Consider the following 25,702-nt stretch of genomic DNA (forward strand, 5'->3'; position numbering starts at 1 on the left):
AACTGAGGCAGAATTCACAGGTTTCAGAATTTTTCCTTTTTTTCAGGATTTTGTTCTTACACTTAAAAAAAAAAAACAACAACAACAAAATGCTTAAACCAAACCAGGAGACCACTTTTGAGGTCTGGGAACAATCTAAGATTTATTTTATTTTATTGTGTAGTTACCCTTTCATTCAAGTGCACCTAGCACGGTTGTTTGGTTAGCAGTGTTTCTGTAGCACATGAGATGGAGTTTGCGAAACAAATGGCCACTGGGTTTATGCAAAAAACAAAAAAGGTATCTGGATCCAATCCTGAGCTGACAAGGTAAAAATCTGTCGCTCTGCCCCTGAGCAAGGCAATTAACCCGCTGTTCCCCGGGCGCCGAAGACATGGATGTCAATTAAGGCAGCCCCCCACACCTCTCTGATTCAGAGGGATTGGGTTAAATGCGGAAGACACATTTCAGTTGAAGGCATTCAGTTGTACAACTGACTAGGTATACCCCTTACTAAATTTCAAATGGATACTTCAGTCTCTGTCCATGAAACCGTTTGCCTGTGCGTTGCACATTTTAGAACAGTGTTTTTCCCGCACATTGCATTTTGGAACATTTGCACGTATAGGCCAACAACTGTATGCACATTGCTGCACCTAAAATGTGAAGAAAAAGCTAATTATTCTGTTCCATCAGCCACATATTAATTGATACGGTGTATACCTCCACAACACGACTTTGATACGCATCGTGGGGATTAAGAAGTGAATATATGCAATGCCCATTGAAAAATAAGTGGGTATATGGTGTATACCTGCATATACCCTCCACTACACCACTGTCTACAGTCTCATCTATGGCTGAATGGGAGTATGTTCATGAAGACTCTTTCACAACCCACCCTGTGTCATTGAGGCGCACGCTGCCCATACAGGAGACGTCTTCATCAGCATTGAAGTCTGTGGAGAGGAAGTCAAAACTCTCCAGCACCTCCTTCTCTTCCACAGCAAGTGTTTTGGCAGAGGAGCTCTTCAGCAAGGAAAGGTCATTCTGAGAGGGTAACACGCACATGTGCAGACACACACACACACACACGTGCACACACACACAGGCACGAATGAGCACACACACATGCACGCAAGCATGATTGCATGAGCACAGACACAAACACACACACCTTCATGTACTGTATTAAACAACTCCATCAGTTGCTGTGAACGAAGATTAGTTCCAACTTTAATTCATTCAGCACTTTGTTTTAGGAGGGGTTAGTGGGTTACAGTAAATTGCTTCAACCTTCTGTCCATACATTCTGTCCATACATTCTGTCCATACATTCTGTTGTAAGTGCTTTTTCACTGGGATTAGAATATCATAAACAATATTTGTTAGGGGAGTGAAAGTTCTGGGGAAACGGGTTCCAAGGGTTAAAGGGTAAAGGGGTTCAAAAGGTTACAGCATGTGTCAATGCTTTCTCTAAGCACTCACTTTTAAGATGGTGTTGAGGTGCAGGATCTGGTTGTCTAGTGTCCTCAGCTCTCTCTCTTTGCACTCCTGGCCCTGTAGAGCCGACTCCAGCTCCCCCAACAGAGCACTGATCCTCAGAGCCTGAGCCTTGTGCTGGTTACCGGTCACCACCGGCCTGGCTAGAGCTTCCTTCTCCTGCTCCTCAATGTCCTCGTACCCCAGCCTCACCTCCACCTCCACACCTGGCCCCCCTTTGCTGCTCCTTATTGGAACAGTCTCAGTGGCTGTCTCTCTACCAGGACTTGGGCTAGAACTGGGACTGGGGCCTCCTCCATTCTGCCTGAGGATGTCCGGAGTGCTGTACCGCTGCTGCTGGGCTAGCAGGGACCCCCGCTTCGTCTCCCCGGGTGTTGAGGGAGAGGAGAGGCCCGTGTCGGTTGGGGGCCACTCGTCCCCTGTCTCAGAAGTCCCTGGAAGTCCCCTCGACGTCCTCTCTTCTGGTGGGCTGCTCTCTGAGACTAGGCCCTCCGTCAGGCTGATTTGGGTCTGGCTGCCCCCTTGGCTGTACGTGGGGGTGGGGTTGAGGGCCTGGGAGGTGTCAGCAAGGAAGCTGAGTAGAGACACCCCTCGAGACTCCCGTGACACCAGGGAGAAGGAGCCCTCTGGGTCGTGCTGGAGCTGTCGTACCATGGACTAGATAGAAGACCACAGATATTTTAGCCATGTTTCAAAATGGTTCTTTAGAGATCTATTTGAAGGGTAGTTCTTGGAAAAACCCATAGAATTATTAGGATCTCTATGGAAAAGAGCACCAGAAAGCAGCCAATGTGTCGCCAATGTGAAATGGCTAGGTTGTTAGTGGTGCACGCTAGTAACTTTCAGTCGATGACGTCACCCACTCTGAAACCTAGAAGCAGTTGTTTTCCTTGCTTTGCTAGAGCTGTGGCTTTTGTGAAATGACAGGTTGCGATGCTTCCTGGGTGACATTTGTCAGTGTGCTCAGAGGGTCCAGGATGGGGCAAGGAGATGGACGGAAGCTAACTGTTACATAAGGATAAGACAAATAACCATCATGGTGCAAGGTAGCACCCTTTTTCAAGAGTATAAAGAGAGAGGGAGGATAAGGAGAGAGACAGCATGAAAAACACAAGTATTTTGGTGTGAAAAGCATTGCATCCATTCGTCCTAGCCTGGCATCTGGACTGGAGACACATTCCAGATTCCTGGATTGCACAGGTACATGGGAGACATGCTTCGAAAAACATCAAAGCCCAACAAATACAGAATAAAACACCAACCTACAAAAGCATTACAATACATTTCCTCTAATACAATAGCCTTTACAGCTTGTTGAGCAGAATCCATAATTGAATTAAAATATACAAAATACAGGGTTTTCTTTGGTAAGACTTAACAGATAGGGACCATGGGGTGTGCAGGCATACCATACAGAGTAGTGTGTGTGAGACTGCCTAATAGAGGTAGGTTAGAATAGTTCCATACTCTTGTGCTATAGCCAACATTCTTTTAGTGGTCAAAAATTAATATAGTTAATTTATACAGATGTCAGATCTTAATCCTTACTAGTCGATTGACGCACCCGAATTTACATATAAACGTGTTACAAATGACGGAGTCATCCACGATTCACTAAAATATATTTTGAAAGAGGAAGCAAAATACTAGAAGCATATGTTCTCTTTTCAGTCTCCTCCATTTGCACTAACTGAAGTTGCCTGTAAGGAATTATTTCCTAATAATAATAGTGTAAAAAACAGTATGTTGACGCAATCTAAGTAACATAATAAAAAAATCCCCATCAAAATCTGTCTGTTTTAAGCTAGAGATAGCTGTTTTTTTTGTATGGGCTGCGTCTCAATGCACCACATCTGCCTATGTCCACCTTCCGCACCTGCGGAAGGTGCTGTTTGTCAGACTAGGAGAAATCCCCAAAAATCGGTCTTCTCACGAAAACATCAAAGGTTTGGCATACAAATTCATTTGACCACTCCATGGAAAAACAAGACTCTCACTAACACGATGGGGACTCGTCTGAAGTCGGTACAGCCGATGTGTCAACTTTCGCATGAGGCTACAATACTTCGAGTTTCCTGGGGATGCTGTGAACCAAGCTGTACCCATTGTGTCATTGTGTTTATGAGTCTGTGACTAAAGAATGTGAAACAATGTGTATGTTGACTGCTTTTCATTAAATAAATGTTAATTTATAAATGTTTTATAGCCTATAGGCTTAGGAAAAGGGGAGACTCTCAAAAACACTATGGTGTTCTCCGTTTTTCACAAGTATCACAGGACGTCTGAAAGTAACCCAGTACTGGTTTAAAAACTGAATGGAAGTATGGAAGTAGTTTTGCGTCAACAAAAAAGGGGTTAAATGTGTCCCAAATGTTTTTATATATTACCTGAGCTTTCTTATATCTCATAGAAATAGAACAGACTCTTCAAAACCATATTCCTATTTTATGACTGTTTGTTTTGCTATTTATGAATGTGTTATTCAATGCATTTCTATGGGCTATAGCAGTAAAGGACAAATTCAATATTTTATCAAATAATTTTTGTACATATTGTATACCTACAGGGGTCCTAAAATTCAAAATCAAATAGCTACATTACCACCTCCCTAGGAATCAACATTTTTATTTATTTATTATTTGATCAAATATTGCATTTGGCCTTTCTGAAAAATACCAGTTCCCTTTCTCTCCATGCGGGGGCAGTCTAGTCATTGGGATCAGGGCTTGCTATCAAAATTATTTTCTCTCTCTCTCGCTCAAATGCTAGGCCTAGGTCCTATTACTGCAACATTCAAATGTAATTTAAAAAAAAATTGAAATGCAGCCATACACATCAACAACCGTCATTTTCTATAGCTTAATAAAACAAGTTAGATATTGGTCTTCACTAGGCTACGACATACAAGTGTCAAGTGTATGATACGGTCAAAATTTAGTTCAATTGTTATGGCTGCTGCCTCCAGAGTGCAATACTGTATAGGCCTACTGTGTCGGTGTTGGTTTGATTCCGGGCCATGCCCTTTCGGCACAATTAACTCGATTGACTTGATTTAGTTACACACATTTAAAATATGAACAGTCCAGGGATATTTGACCCCTTATCTCGATAAGAATTAACCGTGCTAGACACTTTTGGATAACATAAATAGGAAACAAATAAAATAATAACAGTAGACTACAACAACAGTTTCCATTCATACAAAGTGTTGGCTAAATTGCCACAGTACATTTGCCATGGTAAACCATGAAATACTTTATTTATATTTTAGAGAATGCTTGTCAAATAGATAAATCACCCATAGTCCGTTAAAAAAATACTAAATTATTCAGATTACAGTACCAACCAGAAGTCAAACATATCTTGAAAGACTTTGGTTGCAAAGCAGGACTAAGGGTAACACCGACATCATCATTCAGGGAGTGGTAATGAGGTGAACAATAATGGTTGCAATTGGGATCAGCTGTGTGTGTGAATTTAGCGCATATTGATGGTTTAACAAGACATCAGCTGGCAATAATCTTGTGCTATCGTTGGTTGCAACAGCCCCCTTGTTATTTGATTATATTCCAAAAGGCTATATTCTGGAGGCTACTCATTACCCTATCCAGTGTCACATAATGAAAGGTGTGAAAACCAATAATAGGCTACTGTGTTTCCCTGGCCGAGTTGATGAGCTGATTTGGGCCATCTGTCGATTGACAGATGTAGGCCTAATGTAGAACAATACACTTTTCTGCAGTAGGGATGCTCGCCCACATTTCATAATTAGGTCATGTGTAATTTGTCAATAAGGTTCTGACCTTTGGTGTGGATTGAAAGCCTATATTGTGTGGCTTTAATGTTTACTTTCGTAAAGCTGTCAAGATGTTTATGCATTTGAACCTATCCGACGATGATTCCGTTGAGCTGAGACACGTTGTGTCAGTGATCAGACTATTCGTTTTACTTCTAGGAAAAATGTAAATAAACTAAATGAACGTGTGGGCCCTCACGTCTGCTCAGGCTGATCACTATATCACCCAGCAATTCAGGAGGCTCTGAGATGGAGCACGTAGCTTAGACCATTCTAGCAAGCGTTAACAATACTATGCAAATCATTCCCCAAACCATAGCCCTAACTTTAAATAATTTGGAATTAACACCTAAACTGTTAACCTTTGAGTTGCTTCTATAACCCTGTAACCACACACAATTAACCCGGTAACCACGCAGAGTGAATGCCTAAAAAAATAGATATTGGACCATTGGACCAGATTTGAACCAATGCCAATTCTGGAATATATGGGTCAGTGACTGTAACCACTGGACCACACAGGCACTGAGAAAAACAATAGTTTATTCTGCCTATTGCTTGCCTTCAACATACAGTATACTAAAGCAATTGATAAAAAAACAAAACAGATTTCCCCCAATTAAAAATACATCTAGCCCCTACAGATATGTCAATTTATCACAATCCACATAAGAAATCACACAAGACATGCTGTAGCCTGCACATGGCCTACAGAAGGTACAATGTAGGTACGGTCCTGAATTGTTTACAATCACCTCTTCCGGCTGCCCCCTGGTGGCGATTCTAACACACGAAAGCATTAAATACAGTTATTATTTCCAAAGTGATCAACTCTTCTATCATTCATTGTCATAGAATACAATACATTACAATGAAGAATAGAAGAGTTGGCTATAGCACATACAGTATGGGACGAGTATGGGTCACTCACTATGAAGTATTTCTCTGTGAAGCTGGGTGTGTTGGGAGGGATCCAGCTGTACACCGAGCCCTTCCTGCTGTGGATGGACTGCCTGCTGGATGCAGTGGTGATTGGCCTCATCTCCCCACTGTCAAACGGACTTGGGAGGGAGAGAGAGAGAGAGAGAGAGAGAGAGAGAGAGAGAGAGAGAGAGAGAGAGAGAGAGAGAGAGAGAGAGAGAGAGAGAGAGAGAGAGAGAGAGAGAGAGAGAGAGAGAGAGAGAGAGAGAGAGAATGTACACAACCGTCCAAATGTTTGGGGTCAATTAGAAATGTCCTTGTTTTTGAAAGAAAAACACATTTTTTGTCCATTAAAATACCATCAAATTGATCAGAAATACAGTGTAGACATTGTTAATGTTGTAAATGACTATTGTAGCTGGAAATGGCAGATTTTTTTATGGAATATCTACATAGGCGTACAGAGGCCCATTATCAGCAACCATCATACCTGTGTTCCAATGGCATGTTGTGTTAGCTAATCCACGTTTAAGGCTAATTGATCATTAGAAAACCCTTTTGCAATTATGTTAGCACAGCTGAAAACTGTTGTTCTGATTAAAGAAGCAATAAAACTGGCCTTCTTTAGACTAGTTGAGTCTGGAGCATCAGCATTTGTGGGTTCAATTACAGGCTCAAATTGGCAAGAAACAAAGAACTTTCTTCTGAAACTCGTCAGTATATTCTTGTTCTGAGAAATGAAGGCTATTCCATGCGAGAAATTGCCAAGAAACTGAAGATCTCGTACAAGGCTGTGTACTACTCCCTTCACAAAACAGCGCAAACTGGCCCTAACCAAAATAGAAAGATGAGTGTGAGGCCCCGGTGCACAACTGAGCAAGTGGACAAGTATATTAGTGTCTAGTTTGGGAAACAGACGCCTCACAAGTCCTCAACTGGCAGCTTCATTAAATAGTACCCGCAAAACACCAGTCTCAAAGTCAACAGTGAAGAGGCGACACTGGGATGCTGGCCTTCTAGGCAGAGTTGCAAAGAAAAAGCCATATCTCAGACTGGTCAATAAAAATAAAAGATTAAGATGGGCAAAAGAACACAGACACTGGACAGAGGAACACTGCCTAGAAGGCCAGCATCCCAGAATTGCCTATTCACTGTTGACGTTGAGACTGGTGTTTTGCGGGTACTCCATTTGTATTTTTATTTTAGTGTAAATCATTCTCAGAGTAAACCAAAAGGTAGTTTATATGGCTGGTGGTCTGACTGAGAAAGCAGGTCAGAATAGCATCATGACAGAATGGCGGAGCAATCAGAAGGCACTTATTGATGGCCGAGGTTTAGGATCTGGTTAAACTACCAGCACTGTGAAGAGAAACCATGAAATGTCCTCCACCTGGAGTCTATATACCCACTGTAATCTGATGTGTTCTGGTGCAAGGGCGGAGCGTGTGTGTGTGTGTGTCTGTCTGTCTGTCTGTCTGTCTGTCTGTCTGTCTGTGTGTGTGTGTCTGTGTGTCTGTGTGTGTGTGTGTCTGTGTGTCTGTGTGTCTGTGTGTCTGTGTGTCTGTGTGTGTGTGTGTGTGTGTGTGTGTGTGTGTGTGTGTGTGTGTGTCCATGGAAGGGGGTGGATGAGGTAGTCTATAGTCTGTATAGGATCAGCTGTTCTGTCACAGCTGGGTCATGTTAGAGGAGAGGTACAGTAATGGTCTGGTCTGTGTTTCAGTCAGTTTCAGTCCTCCCTCTCTTAGGAATGAATGAAAAACTGGCAGAGAGAAATACTCAAATGATCTAAATCTGTCTAGCACTGTCTGAGTAGCAGCTGCAAATGTCCTTCTATTGATCTAATACATGCTTACATTCAATTCTCAGAGAGAAAAAACACTTAACTTCCAAACCTATGACCTACAGTATGACCTATAAATAAGAACCAGCAGATTTCCCTGACCATGTGACCTTCGTATAGTTTTATTTATGAGGAAGATATTTTTATGTTTTACTATTTTGAATTCCTACCTTTCACGTTACCACTAACTTCTCAGTATAATCAGGAATAATTCAGCACCCTATAACCATATAAACAATGTTCTGAAACTGATACAAATGTTAAAATGAAAGTTTATTTCGAATGAAACCAACACCACCACCTCTCTGTCATGGTTTATACCAATGACAGTTGGTTCAGGTTCTTTGAATTGCCTTCTTCTCTCTACTCTGCCTTTCTTGCATCTCTGTCTGTCTTGAGTATTTGCTAGCAAACTGGGCCCTCACACTTTCCTATGCCGATGAGCTCAAGACAGACACAATTGTATTTGTTTCCTGTATTTCAGCCCCTTTTCAGGTGTCCCAACGTTTCTTTTTACAAAAACATTTCAATTTGTCAGCAAGATGCATCAATTAATTCAGGCTACAAAAGTGGTCGCCCAATGACAATCTGCGAATGTAATGACACGTTTTGGTGTTTTATAACAGATGTCTATTTCCATTCATCAAATGGCCGGTGCACAGTGCACTGGTTTGGATGCTGGAATCATTTTTGAGTGGACGAACGTGAGCAGGTAGCCTACTTTTTGAAGTGATTTGTTTGACACTCAGGTGAAAACATCAAGACTGGTTGTGTCAATGCCACATTAAAAGGTAATACATGTTGACCGTTATAATACATGTCTTATAATACATGTCGAACCCATACATGCTCTTGTGCATTCACCTGGAGTCCTTTGAAAAAAATAGAGACCCCCCCCCCAATGTCATGGTATAATTCGTACTCTGCATATAAACATAAACCTTGTAAATCATTTTCCAAATGGCTAACTGGTGTACTTACTTCCACACCACCTCTAGTTGGAGCTTGACGGTGCCTAGTTCAGTGATGTCCACTACCATGAGCTGGGGTCGAGACATGAAGAAGTCAGCACTCTTACACATTACCACGCCAACCAGCAGGGAGCCCAGCCCCTTGACCTCTGTTACCTGAGTAGAGACACATGATTGGTCAGTTGAAACGTCACGCGAGGTCAGAACTCCTCATTCTTCAGGTGTCGACTCTTAACAATACAACGTTCTTCTTTCTCTATCCTTTTCATTCACAGCCATTTACTTTTTCCGGTTTTCAAGGTGTATTATCATACTGTTTCAAGCTTTGAACGTCTGCAACTTCAATTGGACTTAGTTTGACTGGAAATCCTTTGGCCTTTGTAAAGATACCTCAATTAGCCAGAAAATGGGCTTCATATCTCTTTCACAGAAGAGATGTTGTTTTCCCCATCAACAGAGAATGTAACTTCATCCACATTGTGCGCTGTTTGCCACTGTGTTTCCGCACACAAAGGACAGGAATACGCCTGTCATCACCACCCACATGGTCGCCCCTGACAGGATGTGACGTTCACACTGGTGTGTGGGCTTGCACCCGGAGAGCATCTGAATGTATTGTCATGTGTGATCCTGATGTGCCTGGATGTACCTGACAGACACACAAATGAAGTTTCCACAGGGGGAAATCAACCGCTTTCAACTGCTTCTCAATCTCAAATGTCACCTCATTACCTCTGTAGTAGTGTGCTATGTGACCACACGTCACTCTAGTCAAAAGTTCTACACTATGTACGAGTTAGACTGTCATTTCAGATGCAGCTCAGTCTAAATCTTTAGGGCCCAGTTTCCTAGGCACTGATTAAAACTAGTACCGGATTAAGAGCCAGCTTCAATACAGATTCTCAATTGAGCAAGGTTTTCAGTCCAGGACTAGATTTAATCTGTGTCTGGGAAGCCGCCCCCCCCCCCCCCCCCCCCCAAAAAAAAGCTCACCTTTATATCAAAGTTCTCATGGATGTGAGCGAGGAAGATCATCTCCTCAACATCCCATGACTGCCTATCATCCGTCTGGATTTTTCCCCGGATCTTCCACCTCTGCCTCCCCAGACGGATCACAACCTGGATGGAAAAAAGCATACATCTTTGAGACCGTGTCCCATATAGCTCCCTATTCCCTAGAAAGCTCACTACTTTTGACCAAGGTCCTTAGAGCTATGGGGATATGGCGCCATTTCGGCACTTTTTCCTCAGTTGTGGTTCCTCAGAGCGTTTTTCACCGGGATATGTTTTGATAGAGGCACTCACTTCGTATTGGTCGCCTGGGCATAGTCGAGCGAAGCCGATCAATCCTGTTGGAATAGATTTTTCAGACAAAGTTGAAGCTTGCCACTGAGGTGTGCCATGTTTGTATTCCATTTTACTAGAATGATGAAGGTTGAACATGTGTTTTACCTTTCATTTTGATGTGAAGCTCTCCCAAGAGAATCTCCAACTCCCCCTCCATGACACACATATCCTGAAAATATGTGTAGGTTATGATCAGCAGTGGATTGTTACTGTACTTCATTTTCACAATTGATTTATTGATCTAACTGGACCTATAGGAGTTGTCTGCATGATCAGAGACTTATAATGTCTTGGTAACACTTTACACAAAGATTAACTTTATAAAGTATTTCTAGGTAGTTTGTACATTGTTTATTATTAGTTTATAATCTATGAATTAATCAAACCTGTTTATAAACTACTCCTTCAAAGTATACTTGAATATGTCTAATAGATCTTATAGTGAAATTCTGTGTGTGAGAACCCATGACAAGAGAAGACAAATGGGAGATTCAAAGTCCATCTGTGAACCATACCTCCACACTATGTCAGTGGTAAATGGGGTTATGCTAGCTCACGTGTGACCCATACCTTCCCTCTGGCAATGGTACATAGAATTATGGTGTGTATTAGAACCCATGAAATATGAATAGTAATGGTCCTTCAAGTACCCATCAGTGACCTGTGACTCCAGACTCAGCGGTTGGCTGCTAAGCGTATAACATGCGAATTAACTCATGAAACAGGACGATGAACAAACTTTTGGTTGTCTGTTCATGTCCCATATCCACCCGTATGTTCTAAACATGGCAACCAAAGGACACGTTTGACCAGAGGATCTGTGTATACGGTGTGTGAGATAACCCATGAAATTGTTGAGGTAAACAAAGTTGTGTGGCACCCGACCGCGTGTGACTGCAATACCTCCAGGCTGTGGCGATGGTTACGGTTGAGTTCCTGCAGGCTCTCTCTGGAAGCCCGTGAAGAGGGCGATAGAGCGAAGGCTTTCTTCATGTTCACCGCCCCCTGACACAGACGCCACTGAATACAGTAAGTCTCGTACAGCTCTTCCACCTGGAAATGTAAATATAAACAGGCAACCATTTTGCCCTCCCTCTGGTTATTTATGAGGCTGTTGCTCCCACATGGTGTTATTCTTCCTGATGCATCGATGCACATTGGTTGGTGGGAAAACCCCTCAGTGTTTGACTGTGGTGGAGACAGAATTGACACTACATAGACCTACATAGAGGTCATTGAAGTGTGGCCTGTGTTATCTAGCGGTTTGTGCTGTTGATCCTGGCCTGCATGTATCCTGGAGACAGAACGTGTTCGAAACTGAACCACTGCCCCTCTGACTCATAGATGTCATACCTTTCCTGTCATCTCTTCAGTATCATGTCTGTTAAATAAAAACACCAGCAATATACATTAGGAAAGTTATGGAAGTTGTTACCTTGCTGATTTGGAACTCCAGTCTTCTTATGTATCTCTCCAATGCTCGGATCTCCTGACATCGCAAAATCAAGTGGTACATTTTATGACAACAATTTTTAAATGTAATTTTAAAAATGTTGTCTTATTTTTTTTTTTACCCCCTTTTCATGGTATCCAATTGGTAGTTACAGTCTTGTCTCATCGCTGCAACTCCCATACGGACTCGGGAGTGGCGAAGGTCGAGAGCCATGCATCCTCCGAAACACAACCCAACCAAGCCGCACTGCTTCTTGACACAAGGCCCGCTTAACCCGGAAGCCAGCCACACCAATGTGTCGGAAGAAACACTGTACACCTGGCAACCATGTCAGTGTGCATGCACCCGGCCTGCCACAGGAATCGCTAGTGCACGATGGGACAAGGACATCCCTGCCAACCAAACCCTCCCCTAACCCGGACGACGCTGGACCAATTGTGCATCGCCCCATAGGTCTCCCGGTCACGGCAAGCTGCGACAGAGCCTGGACTCGAACCAGGATCTTAGACCACTGCGCCACTTGGGAGGCCCCATGACAATTCATTTTGACCATTAGAATAATAATAAGAGAGCAGGCAAAAAACGGTATCTCACCTTCTCCAAATCATACAGAAAAGCCTGAAAACAGAGGAGTGTCTAGGTTATTTCTGGGAGATCTATATGTTTTATGAACTCGATACAAAAGCAATGTCTTAAAAGTTGTTTCTTTATCCCTCACATTCCCTTTCCTCGCCTCTTTCTCAAGCCGTTTTGGAGGAAGAGATCCTAGATGAGGAACCTCAGATATTCTGCTCCAATGTGTTTTGAGGAGACGAGAAGAGTGGATGTGAGAGATTGAGAAAAGACTGTTGATAAAGAGCCTAAATTGTTCATTGTGACTGGACTGTGTACTAGTGGAGGCTTTCTATTCCATGTGTTTACTGCAGTTCCACTCATTACACTCTTCGAAAAGAAGGTTATATCTGGAATATCTGGAACCATAAAGGGCTCTTCAATTGTCCCCGTAGGAGAACCCTCTGAAAATAACTATGTTTGGTTATAAGTGGAATCCTTTCATTATTACAAGGTTCTACGTGGAATCGTTTGTCCACTAAAAGGTTCTAAGTAGAACCGTTTTCACCAGCAAAGGGTTATACCTGGAACCAAAAAGTGTTCACCTATGGTGACAAACAAATAAACTTTTTGTTTATCTAGGAGTGTAATGCAATGAGCCCATACTTCCCATTTTCCCATCCAACAACCTCGACTACTATATACTCACCAGTCTGGAGTTCCTCTTGGTGTCTCTTTGCTGGGAGGACAGGAAGTCCATCTCCGTCTGATGGCCATCTAGATACTCCCTGCCAACAAAGCTCAATATCAGCCACCAAGCACTGTGCGTGATGCTGATTGGTGCAGTACAGTACATGAGACTTCTGAATTAACAGCAAGTTGCCCTGATGCACAGATCGAAGATCAGCTTATGTTTCCCCCTACCAATTAAAGTGGAAAACATAAAACCTTAGATCGGCGACTAGGGGCAACTTCACACTTGTCTACTCCATTGGACATTCACATGATTGGAGTTGCTACTTACTTGAGGCCTTTCCGTAAGGCCTGAAATATCCGGTCCACCTGCTCAGGTTGCTGTCCCCAGATACTGGCTCCAATCCGACTGGGAGAAGGATGCACCCTGGTAGATTTCCCCGACAGGGCCTTGGATCGAAAAGAGTTCTGTAAAGGGGAGACCCTGTATGGAGGAGAGGATGAAGAAGGCAAGCATTTACACACAGTGATGATTGCGTCTCAAATGGAACCCTATTCCCAATATAATGCATTACTTTCGAGTCCTATGAACCCTGGTTAAATGTACTGCACCATATAGGGCACTCCAGTCCTCGAGTACCCCTAATAGGGCACTCCAGTCCTCGTGTACCCCCAACAGCACACCTTTTTGTTGTAGCCCCGGACAAACTCACCTGATTCAACGCATTGAGGGCTTGATGATTAGTTGACACCTTGAATAAGGTATGCTTGGATTTAGGGTGCCATTTGGGACAATTTTTTAAATATTTGTTTTATTTATTTTTTACCTTTATTTAACCAGGTAGGCTAGTTGAGAACAAGTTCTCATTTGCAACTGCGACCTGGCCAAGATAAAGCATAGCAATTCGACACATAACAACACAGAGTTACACATGGAATAAACAAAATATACAGTCAATAATACAGTAGAACAAAAGAAAACAAAAAGTCGATATACAGTGAGTGTAAATGAGGTAAGCCTGTTGCGGCGAGGCGTTCCCCTCAGGGAACTATGCATTTTATATCCATAAATCTCGGTTTACATTGACGCCATGTTCAGAAAATTCTCAAAAATGTCCGGAGGAATTATAGAAAGCTACGCCAGATAACAGAAATACTCATCATAAACTTTGACTAAAGATACATGTTCTACATATAATTAAAGATACACTGGTTCTTAATGCAACCGCTGTGTCACATTTTTTTTTTACGTTACGGAAAAAGCCTAACATTGCAATAATCTGAGACGGCGGAGAAACATTGTTACGTCTGAGCGCTATGTTGGAGTCAACAGAAATACAAAATTACAACATAAATATTCCCTTACCTTTGATGGTCTTTGATCAGAATGTACTGCAAGGAGTCCTACTTCAACAATAAATTGTTTTGTTTCATAATGTTCAATTCTAGTGTCCATGTAGCAGCATCTGCTACCACTTTCAGCTCAAATGCCCAAAAAATGACTTCTGGTCCAGGATAATTTTGCATCAAAACTTCCAAATTACATATTACAGGTCGACGAAACTGGTCAAACTAAGTGCAGAATCAATCTTCAGGATGTTATAAACGTACAAAACGAATGGCATTCCAAACGGGCAATTCTAGTTCATCTCGGGCTGATTGGAACCGACGACTCACTCCAAACGCATACGCGCTTTCAAGCACATGAATCTTTTGCGACACTGTAGTAATTTCCCTCCCATTAGGTCAAAGTTCACAGCAAATGCTCCATTGCACTTTCTACTGAATGAGGACATCTAGTGGAAGACATAGGAAGTGTTTCCAGATCCATAACTTGTTGGGAAGGGAGGGGGCGATGACGTCAAAGTTGCCCCAACTTTCAGGATTCCAAAACTAGTTTGGAAGATTGCCTGCCCTGTGAGTTCTGTTATACTCACATACATAATTCAAACGGTTTTAGAAGCTTCAAAGTGTTTTCTATACAATAATAATAATAATATGCATATATTAGCAATTTAGGACAGATTTTGATGCAGTTCACTATGGGCACGCAATTCAACCAAAGGGGAAATACTGTCCTTAACAAGTTTTTAAGGAAATAAATAGGCCATGGTGGCGAAGTAATTACAAAATAGCAATTAAACACTGGAATGGTAGATCGGCAGAAGATGAATGTGCAGGTAGAGATACTGAGGTCAAAGGAGCAAAATAAAAATAAATAAATACCAGTATGGGGATGAGGTAGGTAGATAGATGGGCTGTTTACAGATGGGCTATGTACAGGTGCAGTGATCTGTAAGCTGCTCTGATAGCTGGTGCTTAAAGCTAGTGAGGGAGATGTGAGTCTCCAGCTGCAGAGATTTTTGCAATACGTTCCAGTCATGGGCAGCAGAGAACTGGAAGGAAAGACGACCAAAGGAGGAATTGGCTTTGGGGGTGACCAGTGAGATATACAGTGCCTTGGGAAAGTATTCGGCCCCCTTGAACTTTGCGACCTTTTGCCACATTTCAGGCTTCAAACATAAAGATATAAAACTGTATTTTTTTGTGAAGAATCAACAACAAGTGGGACACAATCATGAAGTGGAACGACATTTATTGGATATTTCAAACTTTTTTAACAAATCAAAAACTGAAAAATTGGGCGTGCTAAATTATTCAGCCCCCTTAAGTTAATACTTTGTAGCGCCACCTTTTGCTGCGATTACAGCTGTAAGTCGCTTGGGGTATGTCTCTATCAGTTTTGCACATCGAGAGACTGAAATTTTTTCCCATTCCTCCTTGCAAAACAGCTCGAGCTCAGTGAGGTTGGATGGAGAGCATTTGTGAACAGCAGTTTTCAGTTCTTTCCACAGATTCTCGATTGGATTCAGGTCTGGACTTTGACTTGGCCATTCTAACACCTGGATATGTTTATTTTTGAACCATTCCATTGTAGATTTTGCTTTATGTTTTGGATCATTGTCTTGTTGGAAGACAAATCTCCGTCCCAGTCTCAGGTCTTTTGCAGACTCCATCAGGTTTTCTTCCAGAATGGTCCTGTATTTGGCTCCATCCATCTTCCCATCAATTTTAACCATCTTCCCTGTCCCTGCTGAAGAAAAGCAGGCCCAAACCATGATGCTGCCACCACCATGTTTGACAGTGGGGATGGTGTGTTCATGCTGATGAGCTGTGTTGCTTTTACGTCAAACATAACGTTTTGCATTGTTGCCAAAAAGTTCAATTTTAGTTTCATCTGACCAGAGCACCTTCTTCCACATGTTTGGTGTGTCTCCCAGGTGGCTTGTGGCAAACTTTAAACAACACTTTTTATGGATATCTTTAAGAAATGGCTTTCTTCTTGCCACTCTTCCATAAAGGCCAGATTTGTGCAATATACGACTGATTGTAGTCCTATGGACAGAGTCTCCCACCTCAGCTGTAGATCTCTGCAGTTCATCCAGAGTGATCATGGGCCTCTTGGCTGCATCTCTGATCAGTCTTCTCCTTGTATGAACTGAAAGTTTAGAGGGACGGCCAGGTCTTGGTAGATTTGCAGTGGTCTGATACTCCTTCCATTTCAATATTATCGCTTGCACAGTGCTCCTTGTGATGTTTAAAGCTTGGGAAATCTTTTTGTATCCAAATCCGGCTTTAAACTTCTTCACAACAGTATCTCGGACCTGCCTGGTGTGTTCCTTGGTCTTCATGATGCACTCTGCGCTTTTAACGGACCTCTGAGACTATCACAGTGCAGGTGCATTTATACGGAGACTTGATCACACACAGGTGGATTGTATTTATCATCAATAGTCATTTAGGTCAACATTGGATCATTCAGAGATCCTCACTGAACTTCTGGAGAGAGTTTGCTGCACTGAAAGTAAAGGGGCTGAATAATTTTGCACGCCCAATTTTTCAGTTTTTGATTTGTTAAAAAAGTTTGAAATATCCAATAAATGTCGTTCCACTTCATGATTGTGTCCCACTTGTTGTTGATTCTTCACAAAAAAATACAGTTTTATATCTTTATGTTTGAAGCCTGAAATGTGGCAAAAGGTCGCAAAGTTCAAGGGGGCCGAATACTTTCGCAAGGCACTGTACCTGCTGGAGCGCGTGCTACGAGTGGGTGCTGCTATGGCGACCAGTGAGCTGAGATAAGGCGGGGCTTTACCTAGCAGAGACTTGTAGATAACCGGTAGCCAGTGGGTTTGGTGAAGAGTATGAAGCGAGGGCCAAGCAACGAGAGCGTACAGGACGCAATGGTGGGTAGTGTATGGGGCTTTAGTGACAAAACGGATGGCACTGTGATAGACTGCATCCAGTTTGTTGAGTAGAGTGTTGGGAGGCTATTTTATAGATGACATCACCGAAGTTGAGGATCGGTAGGATGGTCAGTTTTACGAGGGTATGTTTTGCAGCATGAGTGAAGGATGCTTTGTTGCGATAAAGGAAGCCGATTCTAGATTTAATTTTGGACTGGAGATGCTTAATGTGAGTCTGGAAGGAGAGTTTACAGTCTAACCAGACACCCAGGTATTTGTAGTTGTCCACGTATTCTAAGTCAGAGCCATCCAGAGTAGTGCTGCTGGTCGGGCGAGCAGGTGCGGGCAGTGATCGATTGAATAGCATGCATTTAGTTTTACTTGCGTTTTAGAACAGTTGGAGGCCACGGAAGGAGAGTTGTATGGAATTGAAGCTCCCCTGGAGGTTAGTTAACACAGTGTCCAAGGAGGGGCCAGAAGTATGTAGAATTGTATCGTCTGCGTAAAGGTGGATCAGAGAATCACCAGCAGCAAGAGCAACATCATTGATGTATACAGAAAAGAGAGTCGGCCCGAGAATTGAACCCTGTGGCACACTCATAGAGACTGTCAGAGGTCCGGACAACAGGCCCTCCGATTTGACACACTGAGATTTGACAAATCAGAGAAGTAGTTGGTAAACCAGGCGAGGCAATCATTTGAGAAACCAAGGCTGTTGAGTCTGCCAATAAGAATGTTGTGATTGACAGAGTCGAAAGCTCTGGCCAGGTCGATGAACACGGCTGCACAGTAATGTCTCTTATTGATGGCAGTTATGATGTCGTTTAGAACCTGGCTGAGGTGCACCCATCACCAGCTCTGAAACCAGATTGCATAGCGGAGAAGGTATGGTGGGATTCGAAATGGTCAGTAATCTGTTTGTTAACTTGGCTTTCGAAGACCTTAGAAAGACATTTTAGGATAGATATAGGTCTGTAGCAGTTTGGGTCTAGAGTGTCACCCCCTTTGAAGAGGGGGATGACCGCGGCAGCTTTCCAAACTTTGGGAATCTCAGACGATACGAAAGAGAGTTTGAACAGGCTAGTAATAGGGGTTGCAACAATTTCGGCAGATCATTTTAGAAAGAGGGGGTCCAGATTGTCTAGCCCGGCTGATTTGTAGGGGTCCAGATTTTGCAGCTCTCTCTCTCTTCTCAATTATAGAGGATTTATCGGTGGTGACAGTGTTTCGTAGCCTCAGAGCAGTGGGCAGCTGGGAGGAGGTGCTCTTATTCTCCATGGACTTTACAGTGTCCCAGAACTTTTTTTAGTTAGTACTACAGGATGCAAATTTCTGTTTGAAAAAGCTTGCCTTAGCTTTTTTAACTGCCTGTGTATATTTGTTCCTAACTTCCCTGAAAAGTTGCATATCACGGGGGCTATTTGATGCTAATGCAGAACGCCACAGGATGTTTTTGTGCTGGTCAAGGGCAGACAGGTCTGGAGTGAACCAAGGACTATATCTATTCCTAGTTCTACATTTTTTGAGAGGGGCATGCTTATTTAAGATGGTGAGGAAGGCACTTTTAAAGAATAGCCAGGCATCATCTACTGACGGGATGAGGTCAATGTCATTCCAGGATACCCCGGCCAGGTCGATTAGAAAGGCCTGCTCGCAGAAGTGTTTCAGGGAGTGTTTGACAGTGATGAGGGGTGGTCGTTTGGTCACAGACCCATTACGGATGCAGGCAATGAGGCAGTGATCGCTGCGATCTTGATTGAAAACAGCAGAGGTGTATTTGGATGGCGAATTAGTTAGGATGACATCTATGAAGGTGCCCGTGTTTACTGATTTGGGGTTGTACCTGGTAGGTTCATTGATAATTTGTGTGAGATTGAGGGCATCAAGCTTAGATTGTAGGATGGCCGGGGTGTTAAGCATGTCCCAGTTTAGGTCACCTAGTAGCACGAACTCAGAAGATAAATGGGGGGCAATCAATTCATATATGGTATCGAGGGCACAGCTGGGGGCAGAGGGAGGTCTATAGCAAGCGGCAACATTGTGAGGCTTGTTTCTGGAAAGGTGAAGTAGAAGCTCAAATTGTTTGGGTACAGACTTAGATTGTTATACAGAACTCTGCAGGCCATCTTTGCAGTAGATTGCAACACCGCCCCCTTTGGCAGTTCTATTTTGGCGGAAAACATTATAGGTAGCGATGGAGATTTCAGGGTTTTTGGTGGTTTTCCTAAGTCAGGATTCAGACATGGCTAAGACATCTGGGTTGGCAGAGTGTGCAAAGCGGTGATTAAAACAAACTTAGGGAGTAGGCTTCTAATGTTAACATGCATGAAACCAAGGCTTTTACGTTTACAGAAGTCAACAAATGAGAGCACCTGGGGGGTGGGAGTGGAGCTAGGCACTGCAGGACCTGGATTAACCTCCACATCACCAGAGGAACCGAGGAGAAGTAAGATAAAGGTACGGCTAAAGACTATACGAACTGGCCGTCTAGCACGTTCAGAACAGAGAGTAAAAGGAGCAGGTTTCTGGGCACGATAGCATAGATTTAAGGCATAGTGTACAGACAAAGGTAAGGTAGGATGTGAGTACATTGGAGGTAAACCTAGGCATTAAGTAATGATGAGAGAGATATAGTCTCTAGAGATGTTTAAACCAGGTGATGTCATCGTACATGTCGGAGGTGGAACAACATGGTTGGTTAAGGCATATTGAGCAGGGCTAGAGGCTCTACAGTGAAATATAAACAGTAATCACTAACAAGGACAGTAATGGACGAGGCATGTTGATATTAGAGGGAGGCATGCGTGGCCAAGTGAACATATGGGTCCAGTGAGTGGTTGGGCTGGCTGGGGACACGGCGATTCAGACAGTTAGCAGGCCGATGCTAACAAACTAACAGTTAGTAGGCCGGGGCTAAACAAGCTAGCAGCTAGTAGACCGGCAAGCTAGCAGTTAGCAGGCCGGGTTAGCAAGCAAGCAGTTAGCAGGGGCTAGCAGTTAGCAGACCGGGTGAGCAAGCAAGCAGTTAGCAGCGGCTAGCAGTTAGCAGACCGGGCAGGCAAGCTAGCAGTTAGCAGACTGGGCTCGGCGAGCTAGCAGTTAGCAGACCAGGTTAGCAAGCAAGCAGATAGCAGGGGCTAGAAAGTTAGCCTTTGGGGGACGTCGCGATGGGGGTAAGTCTGTTTTTGCCTCTTCGTGCGGTGACGTCGATAGACCAGTCGTGGAATGAGTATGGTTCCAAGTAGCTCTAGGTAGCTAGCAGGCCTTGCTGGTTTGCATATCGGGCCTTCAGCGGGCGTCGCGCCAGAGGGGCATGTTGGAGTCCTCGGGCAGATTATGTTGGCATTCCAGTCGTAGGGGATCTGCCGGGTTCCATGCCCCGTACCGGCTGTAGAATGGGTCCGGATATTGTAGCCCAGGAGAATGCTTTGGTGGTAGCACAGGAGCCCTGACCGGGCTAGCTTCAAGCTAATTGGTGCTTGCTTGTGGGATGGAAACGCTAGCCAGGAGTAGTCATCCGGGATTGTGGTTAGCAAGTTGTGAAGATCCAGATGAAAATGTTCAGTTTGCGGTAGGAATCCGGGGATAAAAATAAAAGGTCCGTTATGCTCTGGTTAGAGTCACGTTGTTCGAACTGGCGAGAGCTTTCCGAGTTGAATGTTAGCTGATGACTGCTGGCAATGGTTTGCTGACTGATAGCTGGTAGTTAGCTGGCTAGCTTCAGTTGAGGGATTCCAGATCCGAAGTAAATATTAATACTTTAGAGAAAAAAAGCAGATCCACGCTACATTGGGTGAGGTGGGTTGCAGGAGAGTATTTAGATGTTGGGATTTAGCAAAATATTTTAAAAGATATGCGAAGAAAAAGATGTAAAACGATATATACAAGGGATACTGCTACGCCATCTTGGATTGATTCATGCAATTACATGCAATTACTGAGGTATTTATGACATGTCAAATATGTGCTGTATGTCCATGTATGTCATAGCTTAGTTTACACATCCTCGTTGACGCAATCAACATATTTATCGCCAGAGTTGGGGAGTAGTGAACTACATGTACAGGTAACTGTCAAAATAAAGGAAACACTTGAGTAAATGAGGGATACAACGTATATTGAAAGCAGTTGCTTCCACACAGGTGTGGTTCCTGAGCAATTCCAAAGAAATTAACATCCCATCATGCTCTGGGTCATGTATAAAAATCAAATCAAATCAAATTGTATTGGTCACATACACATGGTTAGCAGATGTTAATGCGAGTGTAGCGAAATGCTTGTGCTTCGAATTCCGACAGTGCAGTAATATCTAACAAGTAATCTAACAATTCCACAACAACTACCTTATACACACAAATATATGGATGAGCGATGGCCGTGCGGCATGTGCAAGATGCAATAGACAATATAAAATACAGTATATACAGTTGAAGTCAGAAGGTTACATACACCTTATCCAAATACATTTAAACTCAGTTTCTCACAATTTCTGACATTTAATCCCAGTAAAAAATCCCTGTTTTAGGTCAGTTAGGATCGCCACTTTATTTGAAGAATGTGAAATGTCAGAATAATAGTGGAGAGAGTGATTTATTTAAGCTTTTATATCTTTCATCACATTCCCAGTGGGTCAGAAGTTTACATACACTCAATTTGTATTTGGTAGCATTGCCTTTAAATTGTTTATCTTGGGTCAAACGTTTCGGGTAGCATTCCACAAGCTTCCCACAATAAATTGGGTGAATTTTGTCCCATTCCTCCTGACAGAGCTGATGTAACGGAATCAGGTTTGTAGGCCTCCTTGCTCGCACACAGTTTTCCAGTTATGCCCACAAATATTATATGGGATTGAGGTCAGGGCCTTGTGATGGCCACTCCAATAGTTTGACTTTGTTGTCCTTAAGCCATTTTGCCACAACTTTGGAAGTCTGCTTGGGGTCATTGTCCATTTGGAAGACCCATTTGCGACCAAGATGTTGCTTCAATATATCCACATAATTTCCCTCCCTCATGATGCAATCAATTTTTTGAAGTGCACCAGTCCCTCCTGCAGCAAAACACCCCCACAACATGATGCTGCCACCCCCACAACATGATGCTGCCACCCCCGTGCTTCACGGTTGGGATGGTGTTCTTCCGCTTGCAAGCTTCCCCCTGTTTCCTCCAAACATAACAATAGTCATTATGGCCACAAACAGTTATATTTTTGTTTCATCAGACCAGAGGACATTTCTCCAAAAAGTATTATCTTTGTCCCCATGTGCAGTTGCAAACCGTAGTCTGGCTTATTTATGGTGGTTTTGGAGCAGTGGCTTCTTCCTTGCTGAGCAGCCTTTCAGGTTTTGTTGATATAGGACTATTTTACTGTGGATATAGATACTTTTGTTCCTGTTTCCTCCAGCATCTTCACAAAGTCCTTTGCTGTTGTTCTGGGAATGATTTGCACTTTTCGCACCAAAGTACGTTCACCTCCAGGAGATAGAACATATCTCCTTCCTGAGCGGTATGACGGCTGCGTGGTCCCATGGTGTTTATACTTGCGTACTATTGTTTGTACAGATGAAAGTGGTACCTCCAGGCGTTTGGAAATTGCTCTCAAAGATGAACCAGACTTGTGGAGGTCTACAATCTTTAGTTCTTGGCTGATTTTTTAAAATGTTCCAATGATGTCAAGCAAAGAGGTACTGAGTTTGAAGGTAGGGCTTGAAATATATCCACAGGTACACCTCCAATTGACTCAACTGATGTCAATTAGCCTATCAGAAGCTTCTAAAGTCATGACATCATTTTCTGGAATTTTCCAAGCTGTTTAAAGGCACAGTCAACTTAGTGTATGTAAACTTCTGTCCCACTGGAATTGTGATACAGTGAATTATAAGTGAAATAATCTGCCTGTAAACAATTGTTGGAAAAATTACTTGTGTCATGCACAAAATAGATTGCCAAAACTATAATTTGTTTACAAGAAATTTGTGGAGTGGTTGAAAAATTAGTTTTAATGACTCCAACCTAAGTGCATGTAAACTTCTGACTTCAACTGTATACATATTTTGTTTTAAGTCATCCCAAGTGGGTGGGGTTGGTGGGGGGGGGACATATACCTATACCTCCTTTTTATATATTGTTTTACTATCCTTGAAATATGCATATTGCATAAGATACCTTGGATAGCTGAGTTGGTTCCCTCCAGAATCCCTTTCCCTAGGTGTAAATTTGATTATGTTCGCCCTGGACAGAGCTCTACTTAGGTTCAGTTTAACATGGTAGCATTTTGCTCTAGTCTAAGAGAGGTAGATGCTGCCTTCCGACAGGGGGAAGGCCAGCATAGGGGTCCAAGGTTTTCTTCTGGGTATTTTGTTGTTTTTAGCTTTTTTGTATTTTCTTTGCGTTTTATTACTCTGACCTTTCAGATCGTACTAACATTAATTTCTGATTACTGTGACTTTGTCTAATTCACATACTCTAGGCTCCACATGCATTATCAGCTGAAACATGAAAGGAATTAACCAGGTGGTCAAGCATAGCCGAGTGTGTGCTCATCTTAAGTCCTTAAATCCGGACATTGTTTTTCTCCAAGAGACCCATCTCCGGTCCAGCGACCATGATAAATTAAAGGGAGGATGGGCAGACCCAATATTTCACTCCAACTTTGGTTTTAAGGCCAGAGGGGCAGCCATCCTTATCAGAAAAGGCTCCTCCAAAGTAATTTCAGATACTAATGGCAGATATGCTATGCTCCTAATTGGATGACGCTAAATTTTTCTCTGACCTCATCTCAACACTTCCCGACCTTAACTCTCATCATTTAATATTGGCCGGAGATTTCAATTGTGTATTGCATCCAAGTCTAGACAGGTTCAGACCGAAGCCCAACGATGTCATTTCAAAATCAGATGCAGTAATAAACTAATTTGTAGAATCCTAAAATGTATCTGATCCATGGAGGAGGAGCAATGTCACTGCTAAACAGTACTCTTTTCTTTCTCCAGTCCACCGCTCATACTCTATGATTGACTTGGTCCTGCTGGACAATAGAATTCTTCCTTTTGTAACTAATAGCCAATAACACAGCATCTTTATATCAGACCGTAGCCCTGTCCAGCTAGATATCCGCTTTCCGGACAGTAGTGTGTCACTACGCGCATGGCAACTTGATCCACTACTACTATCCTGTAGTGCCTTTAAAAAATACATATCAACATATCACATTGATGTCTTTTTACAGATAAACTGCACCCCTGACGTGTCTCACTCTACCATAGGGTCTTTGACAACAAAGAGTGCACCCAACGCTTATTGGAGCTATCTCAACTCATTCTAGATGTGCACAACAGATATGCCTCTTCTCCGACTTCTGAACTCTACAAATAGAGACTGCTACACCAATCTGAATTTGTCAATCTTTCCACCAAACAAACGGAGCAGCTGTTTAAGTCAAGGCAAAAATTCTATGAACATGGATAGAAAGCTGGCAAGCTGTTATCTCACCAGCTTCGACAATCCGCTGCTAGCAGCACCATAACTGCGTTACATCTGCCCCTGCCCCGCCCTCTACTTCTCATCATGTGTCTCCCTAACCTGCCGCCACTCCCCCAGTGCTCTCTCCCTCTCTCTCGCTGTGTGGGTGTGTCTGATTGTGTGAGTGGAGACAGGTGTGCTGGAGTCAGCTGCAACCTGTTCCATAATCAAGACCTCATACTCAGCCCTGCCACTCCCACGCTGCCAGATTGTAGCCTCTGCTCAGTCAGTCTGCATTTCAAGCCGTTTGTTCCTGCATAGATAGTGTTATCCTGTGGTGCCTGTTTTCCCTAGCCTTACACTGCTTTTCTCTCCGCTACAGTTCCATCCGTCCTGACTCTGGACCCTGTCTCCAGTCCCTTGTCTCGTCAGTCCTGCTTCCCAGCCCTGGACCCCCGCTCTACTGCTTCCTTGGATTCCGCTTCGGACCTGCTTACCATGCCCTTTTCTCCCCTTGCAGCCACAGCCTCAGTTCCTGGTTCCCTGCTACCCACCCAAGCTACCCCTGGCATGCACCCCCCCCCCCCCCCCCCGCACCCCCCGCTTTTCAATAAATAGCTTGGTTACCTTATCCCTGTCTCCTCATCTGTGTCTGCACTTGGGTTTACCTGCTCCACCCCACGTAATTGTACGATCTGGCCCAAGATATGAACCCAGCAGACTTAGATCCTCTCCACCAAACCCTCGCCTGCCAAGGCACCCTGCTCGAGCAACATGACCAAGCCCTAAAACCCCAACCGTCAATTAGTTTTTACTGAGCCTTTCTGACCTGCAGGGCCGGACCTTCCCCCAGAGCTCGCAACCAGCCCCTAGTCCTTCTCCTCCGCCATTTGTTTGGGCTCCTGAGCGTTATGATGGCAACCTCAGAACTTGTAGAGCCTT

The 25,702-nt window shown here is 43.4% G+C and overlaps 1 protein-coding gene across 5 annotated transcripts in view; it reads right to left on the reverse strand.

Moving 5' to 3' along the window:
- ripor3 (RIPOR family member 3) overlaps positions 1–25,702 on the reverse strand; it is a 72,533-nt gene that overhangs the window by 12,683 nt on the left and 34,148 nt on the right. For 2 of the 5 annotated variants that reach the window (XM_021568375.2, XM_021568377.2), the window contains exons 3-14: positions 13,387–13,539; positions 13,072–13,150; positions 12,405–12,428; positions 11,793–11,846; positions 11,261–11,410; positions 10,463–10,526; positions 10,316–10,359; positions 10,004–10,129; positions 9,021–9,166; positions 6,210–6,339; positions 1,468–2,139; positions 881–1,029 (exon numbers count right to left, since the gene is read on the reverse strand). In XM_021568375.2, the coding sequence (XP_021424050.1) occupies positions 881–1,029; positions 1,468–2,139; positions 6,210–6,339; positions 9,021–9,166; positions 10,004–10,129; positions 10,316–10,359; positions 10,463–10,526; positions 11,261–11,410; positions 11,793–11,846; positions 12,405–12,428; positions 13,072–13,150; positions 13,387–13,539 (1,791 nt within the window). Of the gene's footprint in view, positions 1–880; positions 1,030–1,467; positions 2,140–6,209; positions 6,340–9,020; positions 9,167–10,003; positions 10,130–10,315; positions 10,360–10,462; positions 10,527–11,260; positions 11,411–11,792; positions 11,847–12,404; positions 12,429–13,071; positions 13,151–13,386; positions 13,540–14,421; positions 14,768–25,702 lie in introns of those variants that run through there. The other 3 variants (XM_036949846.1, XM_036949845.1, XM_021568379.2) reach the window with 3 other exon arrangements.

The sequence above is a fragment of the Oncorhynchus mykiss genome, chromosome 17 (assembly GCF_013265735.2).
Source record: "Oncorhynchus mykiss isolate Arlee chromosome 17, USDA_OmykA_1.1, whole genome shotgun sequence".
NCBI classification, from domain to species: domain Eukaryota; kingdom Metazoa; phylum Chordata; class Actinopteri; order Salmoniformes; family Salmonidae; genus Oncorhynchus; species Oncorhynchus mykiss.